We start from the raw sequence: 18,226 nt of genomic DNA on the forward strand, positions 1-18,226 counted from the left end.
TGGTTTTACTCCTTCTTCTCTGATCATTATGTCTTTTCTTTCTTTCTTGACTTATTGCTATAGCTAAACACTCTAGTACAATGTTAACACAAGTGTATAAAGTAAACATATTTACTGTATCCCCAGTTTTTAAGTGGGCAGAGATTGGCAGGAATTCAGTCCTCCAACATTAAGTATGACGCGTTTTTTTTGTTGTTGTTGTTTTGTTTTGTTTTGTTTTTGTGGGTGCTCATTATCAGATTGAGGAAGTTCCCTCTGTTCCTAGATTGCTGAGAATTTTATGAATGGATGTTGGATTTATGAAGTGCTTTTTCTGTATCTACTAATTATTTTCCGTATCTATGAAAAAAATTTTTCTCAAGTCTTCGCCTTTGTTTTACTAAATGCTGAATCATAGTGACTGCTTCTCAAACATTAAACCATTTCTGGGATAAACCTTTACTGGCCACAATGTATTATCCTATTTATATATCATTTGATTCTATCTGTTAATACATTGCCAGGGGTTTTTGCACCAGTGTTCATTAGATGGTCTGATTAGCTGGCACATTTGATATCTAAAATTTAAAATTTATTGGCATAAAGTTATTCACAATAATCCTTTACCTGCAGTGTAACCTATAGTAATATTTCCTCTTTTACTCCTAGTATTAATGTTTGGGTTTTTCTCTTCTTTTTTCCTACTAAATACTTAAAAATAATCAGTTGTGGCATTAATTTTCTCTATTATTTATATGTCTTCTATTTCACTGATAGGTCCTCTTTTTATTCCTTTCCCTACTTATGTAATTCACACTTATTTATTCTACCTTCTTAAGGTAGAAAATTAGATCATTGATTTTTTAAAACCATTCTTTCCCAATATAGGCACTTAAGGCTATAATTTCCCTCTAAGCACTGCTTTAGCTGTATCCACAGATTTTGTTTTGCTATATTGTATTTTATTATCATCCAATTCAAAATATTTTGCATTTTCACCTGGGTTTATTACCTGACTCCTGGGTGTCTTTTAATTTTCAAATATCTGGGGCTTTTCAGCAAATTTTTTGTTACTGATTTCTAATACAATTTCCTTGTGGTCAAAGAATATAATCTGTATAATTTCAATCATTTGAAGATTCTTGAGACTTCTCATGGCCTGGTATAAGGTCTATTTGGGGAACATTGCCCATGCATTTGAAAAGAGTACACATTCTGCTACTGTTGAACGTGATGCTCTCTATATAAAAAGACAAGATCTTTATAGTGTTGATCAAATACTGTATACCTTGATTTTGCCAAGTTTTCCTAAGTTAGAAGACAGTGTTAAAATATCCAATTATTATTATGAATTTGTCTATTTTTCCCTTTGGTTGTCAGTTTTTGTTTCAAGCTTTTTGAAATCTTAAATTAACTAAACATTTAACACTTTTATGTCTTCCTAATAAGTTAACCATTTTATTATGAATTATCCTTCCTTACCTCTGACAAAATATTGTCTTGAAGTATTATTTTGTCTGCTATTAATGAAACAACTTAGTTTTATTATTATTCACAATCACATGTATTATTCACATTTATACCTATGCATTTTCCAACTTTCAAACTACATTCACCTTTGCATTTCTAGGACATCTCTTATAAATAGCAAATATCTGGGTCATGCTTTTTCAAATTTGATCTGTAATCTTTTCATCGTAGTGATTAATCTATTTAGACTTGATTATTGATATGATTAGGTTTAAGTCAATTTATCATTTATTTCCTGTTTGTCTCAACTACGTTTTGTTCTGTTTCTCTTTCCTTACCTTCTTTTGCGTAAGCAAATATTTTTTATAGTCCATTTTAATTCCTCTATTGGCTTTTGAGTTATCCTTCTTTTAGCTTTGTATGGTCACTTGTCTTTTTTTTTTTTTTTATGATAGTCACAGAGAGAGAGAGGCAGAGAGGCAGAGACACAGGCAGAGGGAGAAGCAGGCTCCATGCACCGGGAGCCCGACGTGGGACTCGATCCCGGGTCTCCAGGATCGTGCCCTGGGCCAAAGGCAGGCGCCAAACCGCTGTGCCACCCAGGGATCCTGGTCACTTGTCTTTTAAAGAAATATGAGAAAAAAATTGTTTAAAGATTTATTTATTTTTGAAAGAAAGCATGTGGGGGTGGGAGGGGGCATAGGGAGAGGGAGAGAATCTTGAATAGGCTTCAGACCCAGGATTTTAGGATCTCACCACCCTGAGATAATGACCTGAGGTGAAACCAAGGGTGAGACACTTAACAGACTGAGCACGCCAGAAACAGAAGAAAATTTTAAAACAAAAACTTTATTTTGTCTTTTGTATTTATCCACATCTCTATAATTTCCCTCCATAGATCTTGAATTCTATCTAGTGTCACATCCCTTCAGTCTGGAGAACTCCCTTCATATTTCCTATATAGTGTAGGCCTGCTAACGACAAACCACCTTTGTTTTCCTTCATCTAAAAGTGTCTTTATTTCACCTTCATTTCCAAAAGATATTTTTCCTGGATAAGAATTATGGCTTGACAAGTTTTCATTTGTGTTTTGGGGGATTTTTTTTTTTTGGCACTTCTAAAATGTTGCCCACTGGCCTCTACTTGTTTTAATGAGAAATCCACTCTCATTCTTATTTTACTCTCTTAATGTAATAAGCTGTTTTTCTCTGCCTTCCAGGTATCCTTTTATTTTTAAATTTCAGAAGTTCAGGGCACCTCCAGTGACTCCCTCAGCTAAGCGTGTGGGACTCTTGACTTCAGCCCAGGTCATGATGAGGGTTGTGGGACCGAGCCCCATGTCGGGCTCTGCACTCAGCAGAGCATCTAGTTGGGATTCTCTCTTTCTCCCTGCCTCTGCCCCTCTCCTCCCCACCCTCCTTCATACTCGATCTCTCTTTCTCTCCCTCTCTAAAAATACGTAAAAAAATCCTTAAGTTTCAGAAGTTTGACTATGATGTTTCCACATACAGTTTTCTTCCTATTTATTCCACTTAGGATCACTGAACTTCTTAGCCCTATACATTTATGTTTTTCAACAAATTTTGGAAACTGTCATTGTTTCCCCAAATATTTTTCTGCTTCATTCTCTTTCCTCTCTTTCTGAGACCCCAATTAAATGTATTTTAAATCAACTGTTACCATCTCACAAATCAATTACTCACTACTCATTTTGCCCAGTCTTCAGACTAGGGAATTTGGGCTGATACATCTTCAAGTTTACTATTTCTTCTGCCCTCTTCAACTCCCATACATTTAAAATATTATACTTTTCAGTTTTATAGTTTCCAATTGGTTATTCCTTATGGTTTCCATTTCTCTGCTAAGACTTCTCATCTGTGCACTCATTACACTAATATTTTTGTCTTCTAATTTATAAATGTTCCTTTAAAATCTTCATTTGCTAGTTCCAACACCTGGGGCATCTCAGGCTCAGCTTCTACTACTTACTTTACTTTTTTCTTAAGAATGCTAATTTCTTTATTATACTCTGAACATTGGGAATAAATGTTTTATTATACTCTGAACATTGGGAATAAAATTGTCAAGTCTCAATATCCAGTTTTGTTCTTCTGAAGAATGTTTTGTTAGAGCAGAAAGAAACCTAGCTAGAATCAAACTCCAAATTCTGCAGTGAGTGGCAGTTGAAATCTCTTCTCAGTTCTTTCCATTTCTAGTTGCTGTCTTTACCAGGCCCATTGGGGTTCTCACATACATACACACGTACACACATGTGCATTCATACTTCCACTTTGGGCAGAGTTTATAGGCGGGTATATGTAGATGTGTAGGTACGGGATCTCATACCCTCTGAGCTTCCCTTTTTTCATGGATTCTCCCTCATAAGCCTCAGTCTTGGTAAGTTACTAAGAAGAAATAGTTTGGGGCTGACTGAGGCTTTCAACCACCCCATGCTAACTGGATGAGTGGTTATCTTCAGGCAAAAAGTACAAACACACAAATCTCATCCAAGGCCCATTTGTTCTTTCAAGGATTGACCTCCCTTTTCCTGTCTACTTTAGGTTGCTATCCAGTTTCTTCAAATGGTTGTACTTAAGTGTTTTTGTTTACACTGCTTTGTCTAGATTTTATAATTGTTATCTGTATGAAGTCTAATTAAAATATTATGCCAACACCAGAATGAAGGCCCTGAGCACTGATTTTGTCTATGTTAGATAAGTGAAAACCATGGTCCATGTGTAGGCATACTTCCAGCATCCCTACATACCAAAAGATTAAAACTATTGGCAGATAAAGCTTAAGAAATTACTTTGGCGTCAGAGCCTCCAAATTCCTCTACGTTAGCAAGTTGTATGAGGTTGTCAGAGAAAAACTCAGTTTGAATCCCAGTTCCACCACCTGATTTTAACTTCTGCATCAAGGAGATAATTCTCATTATACTGATCTCGTGTGGTGGATACAAGTATGAATCAAAGGTAATGAGTGTAAACATTGAGACAGCGCCCAGAACAGAGTAAAAAATCTTCATAAAAGATGGCTTCTGCTGCCATTACCATTAAGTATTTCTACTTTAATAAATTTACATACCAAAAATATTTTAAAAACCTCACCTAAAAACTCAAGTGCTTTCTGCTTTATTAGGATTTAATAACTAAAGAGTGTACACTTTTTTTCTATGTGGGAAGGGGAGAAGAAGATGAATAACTCAAGGCCAGTATTAGACCCTGAAGGCGATCAGAATTTTCTCTGAAGACTCAAAAACTAAGGTGCACATTTTCAGATGCTGTTCAGTCTTGCTCCTTAAATTGAAATTATCTGCCTAACAACTTGGCAAAATGGAAATTTGTTCTGCCTACTGCAGAGGGTTTGTGAGACCCTATTTGGACTCACCTTGTTTAGTGGATAAGAAACGCACTGACGAGGAAAAACTCTGAGAAAAGAAGTTCTGAGATCTCCAAACACAATTATCATGCAATTCACCTGATAGGTGACTGAGCACTTCCTGAGACTACGAGTAAATAATTTTCATTCCATACCTCAATCCTGAATTTTTTCTAATGTGTATCTTTTTCATACTGAGCCATTGAAGAAAATCAAAGATTTTTGACTTTGAACATCACACAGGCTACAAAAAAGGGAGTTCTTGTTTAAAGTAATACATAAAATTATGCCTAGCTTTGTTCCAGGAAGAGGATAGCAACTCTGATGTAATCATTTTGTGGCAACAAACATAAAGTATCCTTTCTACCACAAAGTAGAGAAAAAAGCAGGAGGGGGGATAAATTTTTGAAGAACCTGTTAATAAGAACATCAAAGAAGCAAAAAAATTCACTTACTCAAAATATCTAGATGCATAGTTATATAATCAGTCAGAGGACAGAGTTCAATTATGAAGAGAAGAAGGAAGTGTTACATCATCTATATTAATTGATCATAAATTCTTACCAAGGCTTCATGATCTTCTGCAATTTCTGGTATCGTCTGCAAAATTTGAAAGAAACCATATGAGAAGCATGTTTGAAAGCAATAATTTTTACAAAGAACATATCTTGAAGAAAGCTCAGGATTAGATATGGGGGAGATTTAACTGCCATGATGTAAAGGATTTTTTTCACTTCAAAACATTATTCAAGGTAAGAAATTGGCGTTCTCCAGTGAAAAGAACAATCAAAAGACAAGAATTAAACTACTATCACCAACCCACTGCATTGACTTAAGAGTAAACACAACCAGAACACTCCATTTGGATCAGAATGGGTATGTGTTCAATGGGGAGAAAATTCCTAGATATAAGAATGGGTACATTTTCTTTCTTTCTTTCTTTCTTTCTTTCTTTCTTTCTTTCTTTCTTTCTTTCTTCTTTCTTTCTTTCACTTCTTTTTTTTTTTTTGAATGGGTACATTTTCAATGAAAAAACATGGAGCCAAAAGGTACTTAGGCCAGTTCTGAAGTATATGCTCAACAATGAAGAAATAATGGATTATCTTTGTTTGGGAAAATGCCCACTAATTCTACTTTGCCTTTTCTTGAGAAAAGATTGCCTCTTTGCAGGTAAGACATCCCAAGATACTTCAATAGTCTTGGACAACAATATGGGACTCTGTGATGGTAGCCTGCAAAAAAGAAAATGTGCAATAGACAAGTCTTTTCTGCAAGAAAGGACAACTATGCTTCTTACAAAAACTGGGGTCAAGAAGATAAGAAAACAAGTCATGTTCATCCTATCAAACCACTTACCATCCCTCCAATCTGCCAAATTTTTTCCATTTTGAATACTCTTTCCTGCTAACCAGCCTGACCAACTAGCTAAGTCCTACTCCAAATTCACCAGATTCTAGTGAATTCTCCTCTGGGAAGCCTTCCTGACCTCTGATTTCCCTTCCTTGACCAGGTTGAGGGTGGCACTCACACCTGCACTCGCTGAGAGAAACATCAACCATATGACTTAGGTAGGACAACTCACTGACCTCCCAGCTTCCTAAAGGCAGGGTCTTAGCACTGGGTCTCAGTATCATAATGTCAGGCACATGGAAGAGAAATTCTCAGTAAGTGGTTGATGAATGATTTGGCTCTTCAGAAGAAGTTAAGTTTCATTTTCATCCACATAAAATGTAACCACTTCAGAAACCTAACTGACCACAAGGAGATCAGATCTAGTCTCCAGTAAATCACAGGTGGGGTGGGGTGGGGTGGGGTGGAGAGGGGTCAGGGGGTCAGTAAAAACATATATAGCCATCTTCTTCCTCCTCCCCATCCCCTTCCTTTACCTGCCTTTGAAAAACAAAAACCAAAACAAACAAACAAACAAAAAATCATTAGCTTCCTTCCCTCCCTCTTCCCTCCTTCAAAAAGCCATTGCTCAGGGTGAAAGTAGTAGGTGACCACAGGAAGGCAGACCTGAGCAGGGTTGGGTCCTCTTGCAAGGGCCAAACACTACCATCCACTAAAAGAAATAGGGCTCCTTGTAGAAGGACTGAGGCAAGGAAAGCTCTAGATAAGCCTAGAACAGCTCACTGGGCCAGGAAGGAATGAAATGCTCCAAGAATAATGGGAGACAGGTCAGAAGGACACAGAAGGCTGCTTGAAGCTTCCACAGCCGGATCTGAAACAGACTGAGCACCCAAATAAGTGACAGCAGTGCCAGGTTCCAGCTTACTGAATTAAACAGGACCGAATGAGTCCACACTTCAAAGAGTGGTGTGCCGGTGTTGTTAAAGAACCCCATCTCATGGGGGTGGGGGTGGGGGGTGCATACAAACCTGACTTGTACTGTTTTCTGTCTTCCAGGGTCTAACTACTCCAATTTATTGGAGTAAAATTATTAATTATTAATTAATTACACAGTGGGGTAAAAGTGTTACAGTAGAGACCCTTGTTACACACTCTCTTAATTGGCCAAAGTGAAACCAGGAATAAGACAAACAGACATCATGTGCCATCAACAGGATCCAATGAAAAAAAAAAATAACCACAAGGCATCTGTGATATTCCAGCCAAAGATGAGTAATATGGGTTTACAACAAAAAGCAATACAGGATAAGCCTGTAGGAAAAAAAAATCGTGTTCCAATGGGAAGTAGTGCATATCCTTCTGAGTTATCAGATGACAGCCAGGTTGCCTCTAAGTCGTAGCTAATTGATGAATATGTATATTTTGTCCTATCCTTTAGTGATTTAATGGACTTCCTCCTTACAGGTGAAAAGCCAGCTTTGCCTTCATTTGCAATTCATTTACAAAACCCTTTGCTCCAGAGAAACTGGTGCCCTTTTGACTTTTCTTTTGAAACCGTTAAAACATCTGCCTAAATCCCTCACATCACATGAGTAAAATTGTTTTAACACAGGCTCATTCTTCTATCTGTATGAGAGCCAGGCTTTTATCTCTTCCTAAAAATCACCTGTAATGAATTGCTTTTTAACAAATCCAAATTGTAGTATATTCTGAAAGTGGCTGAACTATAATCTTAAAACGTGCCGACATCATGAGAGAAAAGGAACCACTCAGGACTAGTTCCACACGGAGCGAGATAAAGACAGGGCAGACTGGTGCAAGGTGCTTTCTGAAGTTAGAGCTCTGTGTTCAAGGACACAACATGGACAAGTGTGAAACTTGATCTGGAAACTCTTCCAGTAAGCACAGAACTGTTGAGTTAATTAAGCAAGGAGGCCGTTAACTGAGGTTGTCCCAAGGCCAGGGGCCTATATAAAGAAGACAAAATCTAAGCCCGTGAATGCCACAGGGTTACCAAAAAACCCCGATACCTATGGACAATCAATCACAAACATCCAGCTAGGCTTTACGCTGCAGCCAATCAAACAATTGCTTTGCTTTGCTTCCTCCTCTTCTCTATAAAAGTCTTTTCCTTGGCCCCTGTGGGTGCAGCACTCCTAACCATTTTCAGTTTGGCACTGACCCCTTCTAATTGATTTTTGCTCAAATAAATTCTTAAAATTTTTAATATGCTTCAGTTTATTGTTTAACAGACTGGTTCAAAATAAGTGTGTATGTGGGGGCAGAGGTGTGTGTATCTGTGTCCCTGTGTGTGCTCGTGTGGGTCTAAAATATATAAAGCTATCCCCGCAAATTTGCACAACAGCTTTCTGGCCTGGGGCCTGAGCACCTTTAGGTTTTTATATGTGTTCTACTTGCCGCAGCAGACTCTTCTGGCCTTGAGAGTTTCTCCCTGACTAGTGCTTCTTCTTCTCAACTTCCTCACTTTGGGTTCAGATGAAGCATAAACAAAGAGGAACTTTTCGTTATGAAGTCTCTTTTCCTGAGGTTCTCTGTCTCTTTCTCTCTCTCTCTCTTTCTTTCAATATACCGATTTTTTTTAAAAGAAACATACCAGGAAAAAAATAATAAGGTTGATGTTTCAGGGTGGCCAGAAACCTCTCACCTGAGCCCAAGGTATGGCATTCTGTTCCCTAGCAGAAGATCATTTCCTCTCTAAACAGGCTCTGTAACCCCTTCTCATGTCCATTTTCACTTTCAAAGTGAAGCTGCAGAGTTCATTTGTGCAAACACATCCTGAATGTCCCTGCTAATCACTGTCTTGAGGATTGTACAGATCCCATCACCCTCTATATTCCAATCAAGCAGAATGTGTAGAAGAATGTGTTGTGCAGCCTTCAGGGTCAGGAGCTCCCGGGGATGCTCAACCCGGAGGGTCTCCTTTGTAATGAAGGGTGTCCAGATGGCAGGCCTTCATCTCCTTGGAAGGCTGGCCGTGCAAGAAGGGAGAGGCTGCAGACAGTTGCTAGGCTAAGCTGCCGTGCTATAAAAGCTTGCTGCACGCCGATCCCAGCAGCAGATGCTTTGTCCAGTTGACTGCTTCTAGACTCCTTGTTTATAAGTTTCCCCAATAAACCTGTGTCTCCATTGCTATTTCCGGGTCTTTTCTTTGGCCTCACTGGACCATCACCCACCCTTAACTTAGACTGGGCTGCAGTGTGGCTGCACAGATGGACAAAGTCCCAGAGACAAAGCAAAGAGCGATGGAAAGGAGGAAGATCCAGTTGAAGGGATTTTTCTGCCACACAGCGGCTGACAAAGCTCATGATGATTGGCCCCTTGGGTGTTTGTGATGCAAATTCCTGGCAGGGCTCCAGAAGGGCTGTTCCAGTTGGAACTCCCTGCGCTCTGCTAACTGCAGGATCCAAGAAATCAGCCAGATGGATCTGGGGAGACCTAGCAGCCTTCACGGCTGGGGCCCGCAGACCACACAGAGCAGCTTCTTTTTGGTCCAGGGAGCTGCTTGCTCCTCCCTGTGGCCTCTGTCCAAGGTGACGTGCAGGACATGCACTGTGTGACCCATGCTTAGCTGCTAGACAGTGAGTCGCTGATCAACTTGGCCTGGCTTGGAGCTTCCAGAACAGCCAAGGTTTAGAAGAGACACTAAATTCTTAGAAACAAGAGCATTAAGTTAGAGCTGACAATCCAGGTCCATGGAGGTTAACAAAGTTACTTTCAAAAAGCAAAGTTATTTTTTGCATGAAGACAAAATATCATAAAACGCTCAGTCCCAAACTGTCATAGTCATCTTTGATTTTCCCCCCACACCTCCTCCCATGTCAGAAATCGTGAGCACTCAAATTATATACACTTTACTAAAGGAATAAAATCTGCAAATCCACTCTGAACCGTGGGTACTAGGCAACATCAGAGCCAAGACATCATTTGGGTGCTTAATTCAAGTCATACATCAATTTTCACATTTCCTAAGGAATGGTCATAGTTCTGATGCTGTCCAGGAGAAAATGACTCGAACAATTACAGTTTCATATGAAACTGTGTGTTAATGAATGATGACAACAATTTTTAGAAACACAAACGAACACAGCTATACATACGCACAGCCAAATGTCCCCATCTGTGTCACATGTATGATATAGGAAGTGAAGGGGGCTCGTAATTTTAACAATTAACATTGTCTTTAAGACAATTATTTAGGAGCTTTACATATCTCTCAAATAAACTCTGGGACTCTTTCCACTGTTCCTGATTCTGCCAAATTCTAGAGAAATGACTTCAACCAAAAAAAATAAAAAGCACTCGTAAATTCCCCAGATTAGTGAGAACCCCTCAACTATCTCACTGCTATTTTTCTTAGGAAAGCGAGAATCCCTGAGAGAACACCAGCCCGGTGTTGGCCAGGGTGTTAGAAACAGCTTCCTCCACAAGGGGTAAGTATAAATGAGGATATTTCAGTGAGCTACAGGCTGTTTTTATTTTTTATTTATTTTATTATTTTTTTAAGATTTTATTTATTTATTCATGAGAGGCACAGAGAGAGGCAGAGACATAGGCAGAGGGAGAAGCAGGCCCCACGCAGGGAGCCCGATGCGGGCCTCGATCCCGGATCCAGGGAACCACACCCTGAGCCAAAGGCAGATGTTTAACCACTGAGCCACCCGTGCGTCCCTGTTCTTATTTTAAGAACAGCTTTAAATGTGTATATCCTCTGAATCAAGAATTGTACTCCAGCAGGATAAATATTCATAAAGATTTTCCTAAAAGAAAAGCTGATTAAACAATGTTCACAATCGTGAAAAAGACCAGAAGACGATGTAAATGTGCAACAATAGTGGAATGGTTAACCATACCATGCACACCCTTCAAATTCGTATACTGTGTGTCAACTGTACCTCCACAAAGTCTTTAAAATGAAATAACACACAAACAGCAAAAGTGCTGACCGAAATAATATTAATTACATGGAAATACTGGCAGGTACAAAAAGGCTACAAGTAGACATTATAACTCTCCTTTTGTAAAGCGTGTGCATGTGTGTGTGTACTAAAAAGAAGTACAAAAAGGATATATACACTACAATGTTAAAAAATGTCTCTGGGAAGGCAGGTTACAAGTGATTCTTATTTTTCCTCCTCTGTTTTCTTATATTTATTTTTTAAATAATAAAATTTTTTTTTAAGGAGAGAAAGCTAATTCAAAACACTGTCTTGAGTTTCTTGTAAATACATGAATTTAACTTTTTTTCTCCCTTGACTTTTCTGCCCAGGGTGGTGCTACAGCTTACTCATATTTCAACGGCATAATTTTCCTGTCACATAGCCAAGTGGGAAGGAAACTATAAGAATCCTGCCCTTTCGTTCTTGGAAATGTTTCCTCTGTTCTCCTGTTGAACACTGTAAGGGCACAGGATAAACTGTCCAACTGACTGTGCATAGAGGCATAGACAAAGACCACGGTGTTTTATTGAAAGCCCAAGAAAAGCAGTGTTATTTGCTATACCAGACTTACGGTTGCAGGCATGATTTTTTTCTTTCAAGTAAAATAAAATATATCATGTCTGGGAGAACTTTTTTTTTTTTTTATTGAGATGTAACTGGCACAGAATATTATGTTAGTTTCAGGTGTACAACATAGCGATTCCCCATCTGTATACATTGTGAAATGATCACCACAGTGTCTGTTACCATCTGTCACCACACAAAGTTAATACAACATTATTGTGCCCACATTCCCCAAGCCGTACATTACATCACTGTGACTTATTTACTTCAGACTTGGAAGTCTGTGCTTCTTGATCTTCTCCGCCCGTTTTGTCTACCCTCCTCTCTAGCACCCACCAATTTATTTCCTGTCATGTTAAGTCTGGGTTTGGTTTGGTTTTGTTTTTTAGATTCCACATGGAAGTGAAATCACATGGTATTTGCCTTTCTCTGGCTGACTTCTATCATTTAGTATAATACCCTCCAGGTCCATCCATGTTGTCACAAATGGCTTAGTAGTATTCCATTATACATATATTTCGTATCTTTATCCATTCATCCATCAATGATCAGTAGACGTTTAGGGCTGTTTCCCAATATCTTGGCTATTGCAAGTAATGCTGCAAGAAACATAGGAATGTGTGTATCTTTTCAAATTAACGTTTTTATTTTCTTCAGATAAATACCCAGGAGTTGAATTGTTGGATCCTATGGTAGTTTTAATGTTGATGTTTTGAGGAACCTCCATACTGGTCTCCAGAGTGGCTGCACCAATTTACATTCCCACCAACCATGCACAAGGGTTCACTGTTCTCCACATGCTCCCCAACACTTGCTATTCTTCCCTTTTTGATAGTAGTCATTCTGGCAGGTGTAAGTTGACATCTCATTGTGGTTTTGATTTGCATTTCCCTGATGATGAGTGATGCTGAGCATCTTTCAAATACCTGTTGGCCATCTGTATGCATTCTCTGAAAAAACTGTCTAATTCAGATCCTCTGCCCATTTCTTACCTGGGCTCTTTTTTGTTATTGAGTTGTATGAGCTCTTTATATGTTTTAGATATTAACCCCTTGAGAAATCCCTTAATAGTCACTTAAACAAACAAACAAACAAAAAAAAAACATTGCCCATTCCTTAAATTTCCTTACCTGACACCATTTCCTTGCCCAGATTGAGCCAACATGCTTCCCCACAACTTTATTTGCTTCCTTATACACATATGTTTCAAGCTTAAACTAGGAATGGAATTTCAAAATTCCACAAGGATGGAAAAATTCAATTCAGGTTTCAAACATTGTGCTTTGCCAAAGTGACACTCCCATTGCTCCTTTGTTGCTCATTTTGCCCCAGGGCCCCTCCTGGTACCAACGGGAAAGAGACCTTTGAAAGCTCAGCCTTGAGTAATGACAAGCAGGTGAATAATCTTGGAATCTCATTATAACGCAAAGTGAGGGGGAAAATTCCAGCCACATTTCTTCTGTGTTTCCTAAAAATTTCCACAGGTCCTGCTTAGGCAACCTCTGCCTTCCCCAGCTGGAAATCTGCCCAGGAGTCATGACTAAATGCATTCCAAATTGCAGGATCTTTTTAATTTGTAGAGTTTCTATTCCCAAAGTTTTCTGTTAATTAATTAAAGTCTTGTTCCAAGTTTAATTGAGAAGCCAGGTTTTCTTATAAGAAAAATGTCTTTCTCTTATCTTTTTTAATCTGAAAAGATCTGAAAAATAGCTGTGCATCAAATTAGCAGCTTCTTAAGATGAGTTGCACGACCCGGAAGAAGGAGGCAAGAGGCTGCATGGCTCCAGAGCCTCCCTCCTCCATCCCCCAAAGCAGCAGGACTTTGAACTGATGTAAGATGGTGAGGAGGACACCAAAGGTGATCCAGACAGACACATTCCTTCCCATAACAGCATGTGGTGGGGAAGTGTAAGAGATAAATGCACACCAGAACTCACCCAAGATCTGACCTTGAGTCCTTTGTCTAAACCTGGCTGCATGGGAACAAATCGACATGGCTTACGGATTATAAATAACTAAAATACTAATAACTATAACACACTTTTAAAAAAAAAAGGAATTCAATCACTGTGGTTCACATAAAGTACGTTCAGTGTCAACATCCTCTCCGGGTATACACGTGCAACATGGGATAGAACTCAGACATGCCTCCCCAAGTCCCCCGTCTGAGAATTAGTGGTTCTTTGGGGCCCCTCTACAGGTCAAGATGAGTTACAGAGAAAGGCAAGGCCGCAGATAATAAGTAACAATGTTGACAAGACAAATGCGCAGCATCCCTTTTCACTCTTTTTCTTTTCAAGCAGAAAGGGCAGTGCCCCTTTGCTGAGTGTCATGGAATAATGTGTGTCCTCTTAGAATTCATATGATGATTCCCTGACCCCCAGTACCTCAGGATGGGACAGTATTTAGAGGCAGAGCCTTTAAAGAGATGATCAAGTTAAAATGAGACCATTCGGGTGTGTCCTAATCCCATCTGAGAAAAGGAAATTTAGTCAGAGAGAGACACCAGAAATGAGTGTGCACAGACCAAAGACACAGGTCTGTGTGAGAGCACAGCAGGGAGGCGGTCCTCTGCAGACCAAGGGGACCACAGAAGAAACCAACCTTGTCAACACCTTGATCTTGGATTGCCCAGTCCCCATAACTGTGAGACAACAGATGTCTGTTGTTTAAGCTACCCAGTCTGATATTTTGTTGTGGCAGCACTAGTAAACAAATATAATGGAGACTAAGAAAATAAATAAATAACAACAACAACAACAAAACTGAAGCTCCCAACATGCATTTTTCCTCATTATCAAAATATATGACTGCCAGCCTTGGAGGTCCCAGCCCCTATTCAGGCTACAAATCACAGGGACCAGCGCTTTCAGTGTCATTTAACATTGTAATTGCAATTACGACCGCAATTCTGCTAAATTTAAAAGCATTAACACTATACCATTCTGAATATTCAAGAGTGTGAGCCCCCGGGTACTTGGGTATCTGCAGCATATTAGCAGGTTATGTTACCACTGGCTCAAGTACATTGCTTTTGATGTTGATACATCAATGGCTGGGACTCAGGTAATAAATTTAGGGACATTTTTACGTTTTCATTTAACATGCTGTGAATGTGATTGAGGCTGAACCCTCCAGGGCTCACTGTCCCACCAGAATCAGTGACAGGCAGGAAGCAGAACCTTCCACGTGTGGCAACCACATGACAGCATCCACAGACTGAAGGTGTTTATAATCATAGCTCACACCCCCCTGCTCATTAGTACCACGGATTGAGGGATCTGACACATTCCACACTAGACCTCAGCCTGGAGCTTCCAACACAGATAAAGCATTTTCTCCTTTTCCTGGGTCAAGCCCCTTAGATCCAAAACCTTATTCAGCTTCCCTTGAGTGGTTTCACACCAACACCAATGTATAGCAGGCACACTAAGATTGCAGTAACACCCAGAATTTCAGTTTCCCTGGTCTGCTCCAAGCTGATGTTCACCAAAAATTTAATGAGCAGAGTTTTAGCCCTCATTAAAAATAAATAAATAAATGATACCTGTCTACAGTCAACCCTTTCCAAATCACCCAAGCTTGCTTGCCAATAAAAAAAGAATCTTTCACTAGTGACAACTGCAGAAACCACATGTAGGAGATGGAAGGAAGAATGGAGGAACAAAAGAATGAAGGAAGGGAGAGGGTCAAGATAGATCTGCAACATGCCCAGTCAACGGTTCATTCTTTGAATCACCAGGTCTTGAAGACAGAGCTAACTGCCCAGGCTCAAACCCCAGTTCTCAGTGACATTTTCTCTTTCCTCAGAACTATCTATACCAACTTTCCCATCATTAATTTAGAATATTAATATGTAATTAACCACCGTGTTATCTTCACATGCTCTAACTTACATGCTCTACTAGTGAATGCCAGGAGCACCTGACCATATGGGAATGAGCAGCTCCCTGTCGCCTCTACCCTGGGACTCGGGGTCAGGGGACTGATCTGTCCACACACGTAAGAGCTAGCCCCATCTGGCTCCTTATACTCTCTAGTCACACCACAGAAGCAAAGCCTACCTTGAGAAAGTGAGCTCCCCAAGGAGAAATGCCCATCCCTTTCGGGATCATGACGAAACTCAAACTCTTTCAAGGCCCATTCACTGACACCCCCTCTGTCAGGTTCTGTGAGCTGGAACTGGTCCAACCTCTAGACTCCCAGCCCTCAGAAGAAATCATACCTCAGCTGAATTCTGCTTCTGTAGATTTTGTAATGGCAAGGCTCACATCTTTTAAATTCTACCAACTTTCACTCTTTGTACACAGTACCGAAACAATATTTATTGTATTAAATTTTAAATAATTAACGATCTACATTTCATCATTTAAATGATAACTTTTTTAAAGTAAGCTCCATGCCCTGGGCAGAGCCAAGAGTGAAGCTTGAACCGACGACCCCGAGATCAAGACCTGAGCTGAGATCAAGAGTCGCACGCTTACCCGACTGAGCCCCCCAGGGGCCCCTCAAATGATAACTTCTTTAAAATTACTTCACGGATGCTATTTCAACCTAGCTTAAGACTTTGAAACATAAGGAGTTTTTTGAGGGAGCTGGGGGGGGGAGCAATTTCTGGTCTTCAAAAGTAGAAATTGTTAGTACAAGGAAAGTAACAAATACCCAGAATACTGGGAAGAATAGGACAGACTCAACGTCTCAATAAAAGATGCTTACTCGGTGCCACTTTCGACCATCTGCGTGAGGAGAGAGATGCCGTCGAGATTTATGAACTCCTGGGCAAACGTGACATCCCGGGAGAGGCTGGCTAAATCCTTCAAGGCTTCCAGCTTGGCGTCCATGCTCGATGACTGGATTCGTTCATGGAGCTGCTGGGCATTTTGAGCCTTGTCAAGGACAAAAACAAAGGGAAAGAGTGTTCACAGAGGAAACCACAACAAATGAAAAATTACTCTTTTGTTGAAAAACGAAGATATAGAGGCCAAAAGCACAAGACCACATGCATACTCTATACCACGGGCAGGTTTCCAACCATAATAACTCCACCTCCAGGCAATGTCTATTAACATCAGGATGGGAGGACGGGAATCAACTGCCTTCTTGACAGAGCCCATATTTCCAACTCTTGGAAAAGCAAGAGCACAAAAACAGCAAAGCCCTATCAACGGAACCAGGGTGGCAGTGAGGAGAGCAAAATGGGGGGAAATGTTTACCTTTTAAGTATAATTATTACCTACAAATGACAAAAAGCTACTTGCTTAGTTACGCAATTACACAAATGTATGCAGCATGTTCACCAGTTCAGTCAATACTCTGAGTAACACCTGCCTACACACCATGTTCCAAAGCTTCATGAGATCCCCAAATGATCTTTCCCAGCTACTGAAAATCTTTCAACAGCACAATGGTGCTTATAAATTTCACTTTTCAACATCATGTGTTTCACATGCATTGGCTAATTACTGCATAAACATAAAACAAAATAATTAGGAAACCAAATTAGCAGCTTTGCCTAAAATTAGACTTTCTTTTAAGGCATCTGCCCTTGACTACTACAAGCAGGACAGAAAGGAATGGAAATATATTGGGAGGAGCTGACCTTCTGGATAATAACTTGCAGTTCTTATTACTCATTCATCCAGTCATGGTTTTCATATCTACTTTTCAGTTGGGGCAGACAGGAAGAAAAATAAAATATTAAATTTTTCTGCCTGCATTTTTGCCTAATGGACATACCATCTGTTGCACTTATTATTTAACTCAAAACCGCAATGTGCTACTGTCATCCTCAGATTCTCCTTCTTGGGCTCTGGCTTTCTCCTTCAAAACTTGTTATATTTCAGAGAAAGGGGAAGATGGGGGTATTTGTCCCCAACAGTGAGGTATCTTCTGAGCAGAAACTCATTAGAACTATCCGAGGAGCCCCAAGGGAGCTGTAATGGGGTTAAGATTGCAGAGTGAAGCAAGGGAATCCACCAGGTATTGTCAGCAAAGGTTCTCCACCCCAACAGGCTGCACAGCCAAGGTCCCTTCCCTCCCTGCCCAGGACCCTCTGTGTTGTCACCTGGAAGTAGCCCCCGGAGAGCAGGGGACCCAGCGGGGAAACAATGCCACCTCTTCAGGGACCAAGACGGAATGAAACCCAATCGCCCCCTCACCCGACCGTGGTCAGAGACATATAGAGGTCTCCTATCGTAGTTAAAACCACAACTGACACCTTGCATCAGAAATAAATAAAAGAAAAAAAAAGAAAGAAAGAAAGAAATAAAAGAAGGGGGGAGAAAGAAACAGGAGAACAAGAACTCTCTACTCATTCACAGATCCCCAGCTATCTGACAAATCACCCAAAGCCTAAATCCCAAGTTTTTATCTTTTAAAAATCACTCGAAGACAGATTGTTCCTAAAATGTTCAAACGGCTCTACAGCATTCACATATATTTAACCCAAGTGGATCACTTTGAATTCCTCGAAAAGTACATTTTTCTCCAAGCAGGAAGTCTGCATTTGCTGTACTGACGATGAT

The 18,226-nt window shown here is 39.9% G+C and overlaps 1 protein-coding gene across 5 annotated transcripts in view; it reads right to left on the reverse strand.

Annotated features, from left to right (window-relative positions):
- ELMO1 (engulfment and cell motility 1) overlaps positions 1-18,226 on the reverse strand; it is a 523,965-nt gene that overhangs the window by 346,086 nt on the left and 159,653 nt on the right. For all 5 annotated transcript variants that reach the window (XM_055314755.1, XM_055314756.1, XM_055314757.1 and 2 more), the window contains exons 6-7: positions 16,419-16,588; positions 5,395-5,430 (exon numbers count right to left, since the gene is read on the reverse strand). In XM_055314755.1, the coding sequence (XP_055170730.1) occupies positions 5,395-5,430; positions 16,419-16,588 (206 nt within the window). The remainder of the gene's footprint in view (positions 1-5,394; positions 5,431-16,418; positions 16,589-18,226) is intronic.

The sequence above is a fragment of the Nyctereutes procyonoides genome, unplaced genomic scaffold (genome assembly GCF_905146905.1).
Source record: "Nyctereutes procyonoides isolate TBG_1078 unplaced genomic scaffold, NYPRO_anot_genome, whole genome shotgun sequence".
NCBI classification, from domain to species: domain Eukaryota; kingdom Metazoa; phylum Chordata; class Mammalia; order Carnivora; family Canidae; genus Nyctereutes; species Nyctereutes procyonoides.